The sequence below is a fragment of the Portunus trituberculatus genome, chromosome 19, assembly GCF_017591435.1.
Source record: "Portunus trituberculatus isolate SZX2019 chromosome 19, ASM1759143v1, whole genome shotgun sequence".
Classification (NCBI taxonomy): Eukaryota; Metazoa; Arthropoda; class Malacostraca; order Decapoda; family Portunidae; genus Portunus; species Portunus trituberculatus.
Genome location: NC_059273.1, coordinates 3,682,399 through 3,699,014, shown reverse-complemented (window position 1 = coordinate 3,699,014; position 16,616 = coordinate 3,682,399). Strand labels below are relative to the sequence as shown.

The window sequence follows — 16,616 nt, the reverse complement described above, 5'->3', positions numbered from 1 at the left end:
CACAATTAGAGGGCTTTACTTAGGTTATGTATGATTTTTACTATTAACCTCTTTAGTTTGTAGAAATTATTTTGCTTATTTTTTGGTGTTTATAATTGAACAATATCAAATTCAAGTAGATGTTTTTTTTGTTCACTAAGAATTATTAGTGCCAATGAAGATGCCACCCTGAATTTTAAATGGAGAAGACTTTGATCCTAATACTTGCAGTAACAAGTATCTGAACTGGCTCTTTGTACGTTTATATTGGTGATTTTGTGTTTGTTACTGGCTGTCCCTGATTTTTGCTAATATCAAGCAGTGATATCAATTATGGTAATGAATGTTAACAGATACTAGACTTACGAGTTTATTAGAATCAGTATCTTGTTGAAATGTTACTTACTCCATGTTATTGACATGTTTCATTCCCTCCAATAGTGTCCCTTGGTGATCTCTAACTTTTGAAGTATTTCCTTAATTTTTACCAGCTTTTCCTTCTACCATCTCTTTCTCGTATCTCTTCCTTTACAGTTCCATTTTTCTCCCTTAACTATTGATTGAATTTCCTAACAATTTTTGTCATTAATTTTTCAAGACATGTCTATCTGCCCATGGCACCAGTTCACTATTATTGGCAAATTTCTTTATGCTTCATGCACACTATCATTGTTCTCACCTTCCCATTTTATTTACACATCAGTTTATCTTAGGCATTTTACCTTCACAGTAGTCTCATTTCATATCGAATCTCATGTCAACATTAGCAGAATACTATTCCTTAGACCCCTCTTCACCTGCATGAACATACATTCATTCCCATGAAACTCTTCCTTAAATCATTTAGAATTCATTTTTATTTTGCTTTGATTCATTCGTTTAGTTATTTTGTCAATTTGTTTAAATAATATGTTTGAGTACTGACGAGTTTTGATGCAAGTGGTTATGTAACATGAATCCCATTTGGTATAAGAAGGTCCATTATGTATTTTCATCTCAGTAGATAGTAGTCAGGTTGCTGCTGACGCTGAGGTTCCGTTTTGCTATCAGCCCGCGTTAGATGGTTACTATGGTTACTGTGGTTACTAGATGATTACTATGGTTCTAACTGAGGTGAGATCAGCCACTCAAAAAGTATATCCACTATTTATAACTATAACATAGGTGTAACCAAAGGCAATAGAAACAACGGTACAGTAACAATCATAAAAAAAATATTCTAAGTTCTCGTTTTCACATACATCTGATGAATGCTCGCCGTTGATATTACTGTGGGTGGCAGTGGCTGCAGCCAAACTTGCATGATTGAATGACAGTGGCTGCAGCCCACCTTTCTCAATATACTTGCATCATTGTGAATGCTAGCAGCATCAGGGGCTGCAGCCTACTGTTCTTGATAAACTTGCATTGTGTATGAGTGGCAATGACACACATGCCCCTGTGATGCAAGTGTTATTCTGCTCTGTGTTATGGATATCATGTGACTTGCTGTGGTTCATCGCTGATTACCTTAAAAAATTTCCACATCAGAGTATGACTTGAAAGTAAAATGACCCTTATGTTAAACACAATTTGCATTAGGAGTGACCTGACTATTTAGTTTGGCATTAAGATTATCGTGTAGCATCCTAAGCAGCTTCTTACTATCAGTCATTGTTGTCTGGTAACTACTTTGTTTGTCAAATGTTTATACTGTGTGGGGGTGTTTGAATGAATGTAAGCTATTGTGAAACATAATACATGGCCCTGATACTGTTTTCTCATCCACCGTAATAGCTATGCTTATATTGACATGTAAGTCCAGGACTATATGGATTGAAGAATTTCTCTGTATGAAAAGTCCTGGTGATAAAGTTTGGATAACAGTAAGTGCAAATAGAAGGTGAAGACAGAAATTGTACGATGTATCAAAACTAAATGAAGATAAGAGACAAGCATGCATATTGAAAATTTAGCTCTGCCTCTATTCTGTTGAAGTCATTCCTTTGGAGTACCTCATTGGTTGAGTTGACGTAAGTCATGAAAGGTGAAAGTATGGTAATGGATTTATTTATTGAATTTCTTAAATGATTGAATTTATGAGACTGTTACATGTAGGACATACTCTTGTCTTTGGCATCACTGAACTTTAAATGATTAACATATAAACTTTATGATGTATCTGGTACTAGGGAAATTATTGTGTAGAAGTTTAAGAAATACTGGCACTTTGATTCTGAAAATATCCTACATCCCATCTTCAGAGAACGCTAAAAAATTTTCCTCCATGCTTAGGAGGATGATTCCAGTCAGGATAGTGATGCCGAGTTTGAGCAGATGTTGGCTGAGGCGGAAGACATGAACAAGGCTGAAGATGAAGCTGAACAGACTACAGGTCCTAAGAAAAGTAAGAAAACCAAAATAGGAAACAAGAATCGACGGAGAAAGCGCATGAAGGCTAAGGACGAGGATGGCTATGAAACTGATCATCAGGTATGAGTACTTTTTTCTCTAACAATTTTCTTGTGTAGCCATCCCCTAAGTGAGTGTAAGGCAGTGACACTGAGTCTTTATGTCTCATCTCTCATGTGTGGGAATTGTCATCATTCTATCTAAAACTTTTTACAGTATCTTGGAAGTGCTTGATGACAAATCACAGATAATAAATATTTACCAAGTTCATTTTTATTTGTATATTAGATTGTGAGGAATGATTTTATTATAATTGTTTGTTAATTGAAAATAGTTGCATATAGAATATGAGGAGTTTACAAAGGAGATTAAGACATGAAAAATCAAATTCATATATATATATATATATATATATATATATATATATATATATATATATATATATATATATATATATATATATATATATATATATATATATATATATATATATATATATATATATATATATATATATATATATATATATATATATATATATATATATATATATATATATATATATATATATATATATATATATATATATATATATATATATATATATATATATATATATATATATATATATATATATATATATATATATATATATATATATATATATATATATATATATATATATATATATATATATATATATATATATATATATATATATATATATATATATATATATATATACATACATACATATATATATATATATATATACACACACACACACACACACACACACACACACACACACACACACACACACACACACACACACACACACACACCCGGTAGCTCAGTGGTTAGCGCTGGCTTCACAAGCCAGATGACCGGGGTTCGATTCCCCAGCCAGGTAGAGATATTTGGGTGTGTCTCCTTTCACATGTAGCCCCTGTTCACCTAGCAGTGAGTAGGTACGGGATGTAAATCGAGGAGTTGTGACCTTGTTGTCCCGGTGTGTGGTGTGTGCCTGGTCTCAGGCCTATCCGAAGATCGGAAATAATGAGCTCTGAGCTCGTTCCGTAGGGTAACGTCTGGCTGTCTCGTCAGAGACTGCAGCAGATCAAACAAACAGTGAATTACACACACACACACACACACACACCCAACCCACCCACCCACCCACCTAGCAGTAAATAGGTACGGGATGTAACTGGAGGGGTTGTGGCCTCGCTTTCCTGGTGTGTGGAGTGTGTGTTGTGGTCTCAGTCCTACCCGAAGATCGGTCGATGAGCTCTGAGCTCACTCCATAATGGGGAAGACTGGCCGGGTGACCAGCAGGCAACCGTGGTGAATTACACACACACACACACACACACACACACACACACACACACACACACACACACACACACACACACACACACACATAGGGGATGTCTACATTTATTATATATATTGTCTTTTGAAAATTTGAATATTTATAATATGATATATTTGAATGGCTTGTAATGGTGAACCTGGATGGATATTATGGTTTGTCATGAAGTGACAATCTTTCAGGATGTTATCTCTCTCTCTCTCTCTCTCTCTCTCTCTCTCTCTCTCTCTCTCTCTCTCTCTCTCTCTCTCTCTCTCTCTCTCTCTCTCTCTCTCTCTCTCTCTCTCTCTCTCTCTCTCAAAATCCCTCCTTCAGATTGGGCTGTGGTGAATCTATGTTGACGCCACTTTTAATGATTCACTGCTAATCATTCATTAGTGTTAATAAAGCAGAATGAATTTATAGTACTGGACTGTTGGGAAATTGCACAAAGCTGCCTATATTCTGTTGGTCATTTAAACAGGTGGGCATTATGATGATGAATTGTTGCAATAAAGATATTGGGTTATTAATTATTTAATTATTGTTTTTTCCCTGCATTATCCATTTATCAGCATCGCCAATTCTCTTCATCCCAAACTAGCATTCGTTTATGACCATTGTATTGTTTTCCTTTTAACTCTTCCAAACATCTGAAATGTGTCTGTCCACTACAAAATATTTTGAGGCATCCTACACATTTGCTCAGACCAAGCCATTGATATAAGAATTTTGAGCAATTTTCACATTGAAGCTAGTTGAAACCTTGAACACTGAAGATCATTTCAAAATTTGGTGTGAATAATGAACTAACAGTGAGTTAGAACTGCTAGAGTTTAGGTGATATCTGAAAGTTCATTTTATTGTACTGTACTTAACTGTAATTATCCAATTTCTTGTATAGAAGTTGTATATCTCCAGATATTGCATGTCTGATAAGTTCTTGTCATTTACTTAACATGATGAGGAAAATTGTATTGTAGAGCATTAGATACAAGTGCAACTAATTTCAAGATTCTCTCTCTCTCTCTCTCTCTCTCTCTCTCTCTCTCTCTCTCTCTCTCTCTCTCTCTCTCTCTCTCTCTCTCTCTCTCTCTCTCATAGGTCTATTGCCAGTGCTTATTTATTTTCTATTTTTTACCTTTTTCATTTACCTCCTGTCTTTGTGTTGCATCTGCCACATAATGGCATTTTTCAAGATTTACTTGTCTTTACTTGCATTTGTTGAATGAACTCTCATGGAAATGAATGCCACATCTTTTTGTTTTATGATATATTATAGAGAAATATTCCTGAGATGAGAGGTTACATAAATGTAGGAGTAGTCAGGATGCTACCACTAAACCAAATGTGTTCTTCATGCTAAAAAGAAATAGGCGATGGAAGTACAGAGTTTTGAATATGATCAAAGCTCAGTGCAATTTTTCAATATGTTATATACGTGTTGACAGGCTTGTTATTGGTAGTGGTTGAAATCACCTTTGTAGGATTAGAAAAGTATAGAAAGGATTATCCAGAATTATCTTTTTATTATTATTATTGTTGTTATTATTATCTATTTATTTTTTCCAACATGCAGAGGTTTAGTATTTTTCAAATGTGGTCACAGAGCATGAAGTTTAATTGTGCCTGAACTTCCTTAGTATGGACTTGCAATTATTTAATTTCCAATCTGGTCTGAATTCATCCTAACTCTGGGATGCCTCATATATCAAGTCAAATTTTGCTAACCATCCAGGTTTATCTAATGATATACAGGATTTGAGATTGTATAAAAATGTACTTGTTAACCCATGTTACTAATGGCTTTTTTCTCCATGCATAATCAGTCTCCCCCCAACCAGGACTACTGTGAAGTGTGCCAGCAAGGGGGTGAAATCATCCTTTGTGACACATGTCCCAAGGCTTACCACTTGGTGTGCCTGGAACCAGAGTTGGAGGAAGCCCCTGAGGGCAAGTGGTCCTGCCCCACCTGTGAGGCTGAGGGTGTCAAAGAGGAGGATGAACACTTGGAGTACTGCAAGGTTTGCAAGGTCAGTAATGAAAAGGTCAGTCTCTTCCTACGGTTTCTACTAGTTTTAGAAAGCTGTATGAAGACTAGTTCATACATTCCAATATTCATATATCAGTGCTATACTCTGCTGACTTGACTAAATCTCATGGGGTTAAGTTTATGAACATTGTCCTTTTTTCTAAATTTTCTTTCTTTAAACAAACATCAGGTGAGTAATAGCTATCTTTTCCTTTCCCTCTTGTGTTGGAGCATATTCATGGATGTTTGCCTCTTTAGTAATCTTTTGTTTTTCCTTTGGCAGGATGGCGGGGAACTGCTGTGCTGTGATTCCTGTGTCAATGCCTACCATACATACTGTCTGTCTCCACCACTTTTTGAGGTGCCTGATGGAGAGTGGACCTGCCAGCGGTGTGCCTGTGAGCCCCTCCCTGGACGAGTACAGAAAATTCTGTTTTGGAGGTGTGATATATTTTGAAGTCATGTATTTGTTATTCTTTTATTGATGCTCATATTTTGTGTGCATACTCTATGAACTGTCATGAATACCTTGAAGGCAAAAGTAACTTGTTTGCTTGAGATATAAAGCCATCAAATATAGCAGTTTTTTTTTTTTTTTTTTTTTTTCCTCTCTGGTTTCATTAGGTTTGTGGAACCTCCTAAGCCTCCAGAAAATTGGAAGGAAATTGTTGGTGAAAGCAAAGCAGAGAAGTATCAATTCAAATTATTGCGAGAGTTTTTAGTGAAGTGGGTGGACATGTCCTATTGGCACTGCTCCTGGATTTCTGAATTGATGCTGGATGTCTACCATCCTCAGGTTAGTTGAGGGAAAGATGTCTGTGCTTGATCTATTGTATAACATTGTCCTCCGAATTTCACTAATTATGTAATACCCCAAAAATATAAATGTAATTTCCAATTCATTTTGTATCCAGAGATCTTCAAGTTATAACATTAGTGTCAAACTTTCCTGTGCAGATGCTGAGGTCATACTTTAAGAAGTTTGATCCTGATGAGCCCCCTGTCCCTGGTATTGATGATGATGATGAGTTAGGTTCCCAGCGACGCCACAAGAAGGAGTATGACCCCAATTCTCTTGAGGAAAGGTGAGTGCATCCTTAACTTGTAACTTTAATGTATATAGTTGTTTATAGTAGGAATCCTCATATGTGTTTCTGTAAACCTTACCCTTTATCTATTACATATAGATTTAACTAATGAAGAAAGTAGTGAATGGTTATAAAAACTGAGCAGTTATTGCATTTATTTTTTTCATTCATTGTTCAGTAGCCATGATTTTCCTGTATGTTCTTGATATGTCTGCCTATCTATGGTCTGTATTCTGAAACACTCTGCTCTCTCACCATGACTGTTTTCCATGGCCACAGAGATGATAAGCTGGGTATCTAAGGATATTTCTCATGTAAATGTGTAGTAACCTTGTTCATTTGTCACTAAATCAATAAAAGCACCCTTGAAAACTTGTGTCACTTGAACAGGAGCCTTTTGGAATAGTGGAGGTGTGATGCTGAAGTGTTCCTGAATACAGTCCTTATACCAGGCAAACATACACTTAAATTTTTCACTTGTAGTCATTATGAAATTATTTATAAATATTTAAATTTAGTGACATCTGGGAACTCAGTGTGAACTCGGTGTTAGTCCTATACCAGTGACAATTTCAGGCAATTGGGGTATAATACTGGGTGATTTTTAAAGTTTGTCTTATAAGATGGAAAATAGGTTTTGCCAGGTATGCTCACAAAGCTTTACCAGGAGTGAACAAAATCACATGATCTTCTGCTCTCGATGTTGCCGTTTATCATTCACCTTTATTGCAGAGGAGGCGGTAGACACCTGCTGAAATAATAATTACTTTCAGTGAGGTCTAATAGCCCGGGTTCAGGGAGTGGAATGAACTTACCATTAAAGCCAACCATGACCTCACTGAACATTTCCCTATATGTCTCACAGCACAAGGGAGCAGTCACAGGCTAACATCTAAAGACAACTCTCTATCACAAAAGATTACATGCATCTAACTACACATTCATTCTTCATGCAAAAGATAAAAAAGAAATTACTCCTTTATTATCCCTGGAGTCTCCTATATAATTAGTTTATATTAAACTTGTTTGGGGACTGGCACTTAAGTGTGTGTGTGTGTGTGTGTGTTTCCTACAATTTTTGTTACCCTACTACTATTACCTCCTCTTCCCTCCTACAAACAAAAAATTAAAAAGTCTTGCTTACTGCTTGCTCATTTCTCTCATTTAATCTTGTCCTTACATGATTCATCAGTTCTAAGTGTGACCTTTCTTTTAACCTTTCCGGGTGCACATCTGACCTCATCCAATTTTCTAGTTTTCTGTTCTCTGTTCTTTCCATTTAGTGGAAGTAATTCTTATGATTAATTACCTCTTTAGGCCCTAATAACTAGGGTTAAATGGAAATGGAGTGGAAGCTGCCACTGACCATATGTAAATGTCACTGCAGGTATTACAAGTATGGTATCAAATCCACCTGGCTTAAGATACATCGTGTTCTAAATCACCGTACCCTTCGTGATGGCACAACACAGTACCTGGTTAAGTGGAGGGATCTTCCCTATGACCAGGCCACATGGGAGGATGAAGATGAGGAGATTGTTGGTCTCAAGCAAGCTATTGAGTTCTACCATGATCTACGAGCTGCTTGTAATGCCGATGTTGGTAGGTATTCTAATCACTTTAGAGATCTGTGTGTATTATCACTAAGACCAATTCTATATACATAAGACAGGGAGGTTCATATCTGATTCTTTTATAATTTTGTAGTGGTCTAATTCATTCATGAATATTGACTTACTTTTTGAAGGCAAGAACAAGAAGGGGAAAAAGAAAGGCAAGTCAAGGACCCGTGAGCTTGGTGATGAAGACCGTGAGCCAGCATCGCCTCGCCGATTCACTCCTCCGCCAGAGAAACCTACCACCAATCTCAGCAAGAAGTGGGAGAAGCAGCCAGATTACATTGATATTACTGGGCTTTCTCTCCATGAGTATCAGCTGGAAGGAGTTAATTGGCTCCGGTAAGAAGCAGTAATGTTTGTGGAGGATTGATTTATTCCATAGGAAATTTAATTATGACTTGTAATATATCTTCCTTTATTTTTTAAGTATATTAATATCAAACTTTGTGACTTCCAGGTACTCTTGGGGCCAAGGAACAGATACCATTCTGGCTGATGAGATGGGTTTGGGAAAAACTATTCAAACAATTGCCTTCCTCTACTCTCTGTATAAGGAAGGCCATTCTAAGGGGCCTTTCCTTGTGGCAGTTCCTTTGTCCACCATTATTAACTGGGAGCGAGAATTTGAAATGTGGGCACCTGATTTCTATGTTGTAACCTATGTTGGTGACCGTGAATCAAGAACAATGATTCGTGAGCATGAGTTGTCCTTTGAAGAAGGAGCAGTACGCAGTGCTTCAAAGGCAACTCGCATTCGCACAACTAATGTCAAGTTTAATGTGTTGCTTACATCTTATGAAATGATATCTATGGATCAGGCATGTCTTGGCTCCCTGGAGTGGGCATGTTTAGTTGTAGATGAAGCACACAGATTAAAGAGTAACCAATCAAAGGTAAGTGATCTCACCTTCAACAAGTCTTTTCCTATTATTTAGCAAAGTTTGTAATATATTTTTAGATGATTTTCTCTTAGTAATCTGATGGTTTTCTTCTCTTAGTTTTTCCGTGTGTTGAACCAGTACAACATAATGTACCGGCTGCTGCTGACAGGAACCCCCCTTCAGAATAACTTGGAAGAACTGTTCCATCTCTTGAACTTCCTCTGTCCAGAAAAATTTAATGATTTGTCAGCTTTCCAAAATGAATTTGAAGACATAGCAAAGGAAGACCAAATTAAGAAACTCCATGACTTGCTTGGACCTCATATGCTCAGAAGACTGAAGACTGATGTCTTGAAGGTAAGTAATGAAGAGAACTTAAGTAATTTTAATGTACCTTGACTAGGTTTACATATTGTATTGTACAAAAGGTATTAAGAGATAAAATAATCCTCATGAAGGGGTGGCAAGAATACCTTTTCTTCTCTGTTAGGACCCAAGGGACTAAGTTTACAGTGTTATGAATGAATGTTAATGAGAGAGTTGTGTGCCTTGTCTTGCCTATTCCATTTTTGGGGGAGAGTGTCTTGTTATATGCATTGATATTATTTATTTTACATAATTAATTTGACATTTTATTTATGCTTTGGACAGAATATGCCCACAAAATCTGAGTTCATCATCCGAGTGGAGCTATCACCACTCCAGAAGAAGTATTACAAGTACATCTTGACCCGAAACTTTGAGGCCCTGAACTCCAGAGGTGGTGGGCAGCAGGTAAACTGTTATTTTAATTGTAACTATGTCTTAGTTTGTAAGCAGCTATTGTTAATGTAACGAGAGAAGGATGTGCATGGAAGATATAAGTTAAAGAAGTGTTAGTAGTTAGCAAATACCTGAAGAAACAAGAAAGGAGTGTTTAGGTAGGGGGAGGTGGAGGCTCCTCTGCTGAGACCATTCCCTTGGAGAATGGTCCTGGAGAGAAATATGATCAATATTTTATCTATTTCATCCCTTATTCTTGGAAACTGGAATTCTTTTACTGCTTCTGTTTTTCCTCTTCCATGACTTGAACTGTCTAAAGGATGAGTAGCAAATCGTTGAGAAACTAGATTGGTCATCTTGTGTTTAGTTTTAGGAATAACATTGTGAGCTAACACAAATTTTTAGGATTTATTAATTTTGTTAGGCTGGTCTCACTAACACTAAAGAGTTTAACTTATAATTTTAAAAAGAAAGGAAGGAGAGGAGAGTTGTAATTGTTATAAATTTGTGAAAAAAGGGACACCATGACTTTCAAATCAGCTTAATAATGATTAAGATTTTAACCTTGAAATTGATAAGTTCAATAAAAAAAAAAAATTGTATTTGGAATGTAAATCAAATTTAAGCTTTTTTTTTTTTTGTGAAAATAAAGTAAATAGACTAATTAGTTCATAGAGAGATTATGTGAATAGAAAGAAGTTTTGAATGCAGAAGTGATGTGTGGCTTGGCAACAATTGAATGGCTAAGGTGGTATGGATGTAATGAATTGAAGAAAAGATATTTGAGAAGTAATTCCTTCTGGATTTGATAATCATATAAGTATTACTTATTTCCTTTTTGTCTTACTTTTTTCTAGGTGTCTCTTTTGAACATTGTGATGGACTTAAAGAAGTGCTGCAATCACCCCTACTTGTTCCCAGCTGCTTCTGAGGAGGCTCCAAAGCTCCCTAATGGAATGTATGTCACAAGAGATCTAGTGAAGGCCAGTGGAAAGTTTACCATCTTGGAAAGCATGTTGGAAAAGTTGAAGAGAGATGGTCATCGGTAAGTAGTAGGGATTTAGATGGATAGTACTATGTTTATGCAAGATATATTGTGGGTAGTTTTGTAGAATTCTCTTATTAACTATTGTAAACTAATTAATTTGTGTGTCCTATGTCTCTTTTTCAGTGTGCTAGTTTTCTCCCAGATGACCAAAATGTTGGATGTTTTGGAAGATTTCTGTGAAGGGCTTGGCTACAAGTATGAGAGAATTGATGGAGGCATCACTGGCTTGGCTCGACAGGAGGCAATTGACAGGTTTGTTTTGAGGATTGGTACTATCGTGAATATGTAAGAAAATTGTGGTTGTTAGCTGGTTTATATTCCAAAGGGAATAAGAGGATTTAGCTTCACTTTGTTTTCTATCAAATTTTCTTATTCAATGATAAAGAGGAAATACAAACCACATTTATATACATTGAGAGATTGAAAGAATAATGTGTTGCTGATCAGTTTGGCTTTTATTTATTTTTTTTTCCCCAGCATATTTTGCTGTCCTGTTTTTATTTATTTATTTTTTTCCAATCTCTATTGTTCAATAGAAAATGATATGGCACCTTTAAGTGTAGATTTTGATATCAGATGGCTGTTATTCGATTAACCTTCTTTTTCTTCCTTAGATTTAATGCACCTGGAGCCCAGCAGTTCATATTCTTGCTGTCAACTCGTGCTGGTGGTTTGGGGATCAACTTGGCCACTGCAGACACTGTCATTATCTATGACTCAGACTGGAATCCTCATAATGACATCCAGGCCTTCTCTCGAGCTCATCGTATCGGTCAGGCAAACAAGGTGAGTCACTGAATCATCATTTGATCTTTAAAGCTTCAGTCATGGCACACTGTTTACGTGTTAGTCTTGTCGTGGATATACATAAAAGGATTTTTCCATGTCAGACGTCAACAGGAGGTCACAGAATACTTGACTTCTGATCTCTGAAATTTTTGATTGAGACAGAGCAAACCTAGTATTGTTCAATGCTGCAGAAACTCATTTCCTCTTATATCCAATCAGTACAATCTTCCAAATAATTACACTCATTTCAGTGGCACTCACTTGCCTCCCTCTTCTACACAGAACATACTTGATCTGTTCTTTACTAATACTCTAAGGTGTAAACTTAATATATCATTTTTACCTGTCTTGGCCAGTGTGCCCTTTGAAAGATAAATTATTAGAAAGTTGATAAGAGATTCATTATCAGATGATGTCAGAATTGTCCATTGGTCATTGTGTTATTATGGCTTGGTTGCTACATGCACATGTGTGGATAACTAGTAATGCAATTTACATTAATTAATATACTCATATAGAGGACCACTTATGTATAATTTCTTTTGGAAAAGATGTAATTTGTGGTCCATAAAGCTTTTATCTATCTCTCTATCTGTTAGGCCAAGTCTTGTTCTTCTTTCAGGTAATGATTTACCGATTTGTGACACGCAACTCTGTGGAAGAGCGAGTAACCCAAGTAGCGAAACGGAAGATGATGTTGACTCACTTGGTGGTGCGGCCTGGCATGGGCTCAAAATCCACTAATTTTTCTAAGCAAGAGTTGGATGACATTCTTAGGTTTGTTTAAAATCAATATTGGTTCTAGATTTCAAATTTATAGATTTTTCCTTGGGTATATTCCACTTTCTCTCTCTCTCTCTCTCTCTCTCTCTCTCTCTCTCTCTCTCTCTCTCTCTCTCTCTCTCTCTCTCTCTGATTATTATATAAAAAAATGTATTTTTAGGAAGAAAACTAAGTTCAGAATTATTGTTATATTTGATGCATGTGTTGTGTGTGTGTTACTTTTATGAAACCTGGTCATAGAAGCCATGTTGCACAGGTTTGGTACTGAGGAGCTCTTCAAGGATGAATCTGGGAAGGAGGATGAGGCTATTCATTATGACAACCAGGCCATTGAAGAGCTTTTGGACCGTAGTAAGGAGGGTATTGAGCAGAAGGAGAACTGGGCCAATGAGTACCTGAGCTCCTTTAAGGTGGCTTCTTATGTCACTAAGGAGGGAGAGGAGGCAAGTATTTAATAGTGGTCTTGTGACTATAAGGTTGTGTGTTTCATTATGAAATTACCAGTATACACGATATGCTTGAAAATGAAACCTCATCATTTTCATTATAATATAGTTTCATGTTATTTGATAATTATTCCTTTGCAATTATGGCCATAATGATGACTTCACTCCAGGAGGAAATGGAAGATGTGGAAGTGCTGAAACAGGAAGCTGACAACACTGACTCACAGTATTGGGAACGTCTCCTACGGCATCACTTTGAACAGCAACAGGAAGATCTTGCCCGTACCTTGGGCAAGGGCAAGCGTGTCAGAAAACAGGTAGGTCCTTTTTATGAAATGTTAATATGTATTTGCCGGGATGGATTACATTATAGATATTCTTATGAATGTGGTGAGGTATTAGCTTTGCATCCCTGTCATTTATTCACTTTAAGCAACTCTTAAGATGTCATATTTGATTTTATTATTGTATGGCAGGTGAACTACAATGATGCAGCAGATGGTCGTGAAGACCTCACATGGCAAGAACAAGGCTCTGATTACAACTCTGATTTCTCACTGCCATCTGATAATGATAATGATGATGAATTTGACGAGAAGAATGAAAGTAAGTCCACAAAGTTTTCAGATTTTTATAGTGAAGCATCCTTGCAATTTTGCTTTCATTGTTAACTGATAAGGTGGGACTGCTGCATGCTTTTTCAAATCATCTCTTTGAACACCTAAAGTTCCTTGTAAGTTTAGCTGAACTTCAGATGGAATATTGCCCCAAAACAGCTTAAAATACCAACTGAGTAGCTTGTTATTGATTTTGTTCCCAAATATGTATAGCAATATGCTTTGTTTGGGACTGACATAGTACCACAGTGGTCTTTGCCACTCGTAGAACTGTCTGTGTGCATGTTTGCCTAGTTGTATTTACCCAGTTGTGACATATGGGAGAGGAGCTAAGCTTCTATTGTCTCCATAACTGTGTGTGTCTGTGTTTGGCTGTGTCTACTCAGAAGCCTAGTTACTAATTGCGATGGTGCTTAAAGGTGTGCCAGGGAAACATGGTGACAGTACTGCTGCAGTATATATATTAAGAAAATAACTAAATAAATGGATAAATAAAGTGAGTCACCAGGAGCTGCACTTCCATGTCTAAAGGGGGTATCACACTGGCCTATGATACGCAGAACGCAGGCTATGGTTCTTGGCACAAAACCAGGAACATTATCACACTGAAGCAGGCCATGTTCTTGCTATGCTAGTCAAATGGCCCAGCAACCAAGACCAAGCCTAATCAAAATAAACCTGAACAAAACCATGCCATCTCAACCTGTGCTTCGTTCTGGAATTGCATTTGTACTTCCTCTTATTGAAGAAAAGTAAGTAAAAGAAACTAGAGAAAAACCGAGACATGTGCGATGGCAACTTTGGAGTCAGAGGTGGTTGCCATGAGCCCAAACTATCGATATGATATATATATTTTATCTTTCTAAATTGATGAAGTATTATTTAATATTCCAATATAAAAAAATTAGGCACGTTCTTTTTAGTTTAAATAAAAGGTTTTTATAACATATATTATGTTTATTTTTTCATTGGGATAGCATACGGAGAACCAGGATGGATATGAAGCCATCCCAACTTTGCTCCGCTAATCCTGGGCAAGTTCCAGCTATATGGAGCAGATGTTCCTCGTTCCGCGTATCATAGGCCAGTGTGATAGCCCCTTAAGGCTTGCTGGACAAGAACTCTGTCTAACCCAAGACTGGGCAGACAAAGATTGGTTAGGCTGGGCAGTAGACTGCCCATATCAGTGGTGAAGCTTTGCTTCACTGGGAGTCCATATGGCTGATGGAGCAGGCCAGAGCATATTATCTATTGAATTGGTTTCAAACTAAGAAATTTAACTGTGGGGCTTTAATTTTACTTAGCAAGTGAACTATTTCATATTTTTCATTGGACTTTGTATAATAGAAAATATAATATTGGTATAGATAGCAAACAAATTTAATGAAAGATATTCCTTCATCCAAATATGTCAGAAGGTGTAGATCATTGAATTATGATAAATATTGAACAAATCATTACAAATGTGTTAATGAGCATCACAGTTGCTATTCTGCTGTTCAAATCTACTTAATCTCTCAACTTGAGGTGTTCAGATATCATGTATGTCACAAGACAGGACACCAGCAACCATTCCCATCTCCCAGCTCTTGACTACATACCACATTGCAGTATTGCTTTTGTGGATATGAAGATTCACAAGGGCAGAGTATTTCAGATTGATAATAGCTATTCTGTTAAATAGATGCAGTTGTAAAATATACTTGCCTTTAATTGTATAGTAAATTGAACTTATGGCAGGGAGAGTAGGAAAATTTAATGGTAATTATTGTTATTAGATTGCTTCTTTAATTGTTCTTTATACGTGTTCACAGCTAGATCCATTACATTTTTAGTAAACACTTGATTTGGTAGTTAAAAGGATGCATGTTTGGGAGCCTCAGGTTTACTTGCAGTGTGGGGCAGTGAATGGGGGTGTAATGGCGAGTTTTTTTTAGAATGTGCTTGCCAACAGTATACCATATATGCTGAAATATAAGGCAGTTTTTTTTAGAATGTGCTTGCCAACAGTATACCATATATGCTGAAATATGAGTTTTTTTTTTTTTTTTTTTTTTTTTTTTTCCCAATTATGAAGCTCCTAAATCAAGTGGTCATCTTGTATACCGAGAATAAAGCGCAAACCTATAAGCCCATGTTGAACATTAAGCGGGACTGTACCATGGAATTCATTCTGCAGCTACACACGCACATACACATACAGTCAACTCCCGAGTAATGCGATGGTTCCCAGAGACATCACATTATTCAATCATAATTTTTCCATTGAAAACATTCCTGGTCACTGGGAAAGTCTGCCTATTTTGCAGATTTTGTTAATCAAACCTTAAAATATTATAATATCACCAGGTCACAGAAACAATAAATATACATTCTCATCTTATTTTTAGGTACATTACTTTTATCACTAATGTATGTAACAAAAAGACTTCCTCACAGTCACGATCAATTTGTTGATGCATCACTTGTCATCCTGTGAGGAGGTTAAAGCTAGGGCTGAGAACAAGAAGGGCCAATGTCAAAAAATGGCCAATTGAAGATAAGACCATCACTAAACTAAAAACTTATCTTCGTATCAGTGCTATAAGGGCCATTGTCGTCCGTGGGTTCAGGGAGTTACAATAAGCGCTCTATTCTAGCCAAAGTCGAGTAACAAATCTAGGGCTGAGAACAAGAAGGGCCAATGTCATAAAATCAAGTTTTGAGAAAAACCCATTTGAAAAATTTATTCCTTTATTAAAAATCAGACAAGTACAGCAAACGAAAGGTTTTTTTTATCGCGATTGCTTACCTTTTAACCTGTTATTTCCTGTCCAAGGCATTT

The 16,616-nt window shown here is 36.5% G+C and overlaps 1 protein-coding gene across 1 annotated transcript in view; it reads left to right on the top strand.

Annotated features, from left to right (window-relative positions):
- The window catches only part of LOC123506030 (chromodomain-helicase-DNA-binding protein Mi-2 homolog), a 57,446-nt gene that overhangs the window by 14,355 nt on the left and 26,475 nt on the right, over positions 1 to 16,616 (top strand). Inside the window, exons 7-23 of the mRNA XM_045257856.1 lie at positions 2,254 to 2,451; positions 5,572 to 5,760; positions 6,043 to 6,200; positions 6,384 to 6,555; positions 6,717 to 6,844; positions 8,235 to 8,449; positions 8,595 to 8,805; positions 8,924 to 9,359; positions 9,465 to 9,704; positions 9,999 to 10,121; positions 10,967 to 11,154; positions 11,281 to 11,409; positions 11,772 to 11,943; positions 12,569 to 12,723; positions 12,986 to 13,172; positions 13,346 to 13,492; positions 13,652 to 13,781. Of these exons, the coding sequence (XP_045113791.1) occupies positions 2,254 to 2,451; positions 5,572 to 5,760; positions 6,043 to 6,200; positions 6,384 to 6,555; positions 6,717 to 6,844; positions 8,235 to 8,449; positions 8,595 to 8,805; positions 8,924 to 9,359; positions 9,465 to 9,704; positions 9,999 to 10,121; positions 10,967 to 11,154; positions 11,281 to 11,409; positions 11,772 to 11,943; positions 12,569 to 12,723; positions 12,986 to 13,172; positions 13,346 to 13,492; positions 13,652 to 13,781 (3,178 nt within the window). The remainder of the gene's footprint in view (positions 1 to 2,253; positions 2,452 to 5,571; positions 5,761 to 6,042; positions 6,201 to 6,383; positions 6,556 to 6,716; positions 6,845 to 8,234; positions 8,450 to 8,594; positions 8,806 to 8,923; positions 9,360 to 9,464; positions 9,705 to 9,998; positions 10,122 to 10,966; positions 11,155 to 11,280; positions 11,410 to 11,771; positions 11,944 to 12,568; positions 12,724 to 12,985; positions 13,173 to 13,345; positions 13,493 to 13,651; positions 13,782 to 16,616) is intronic.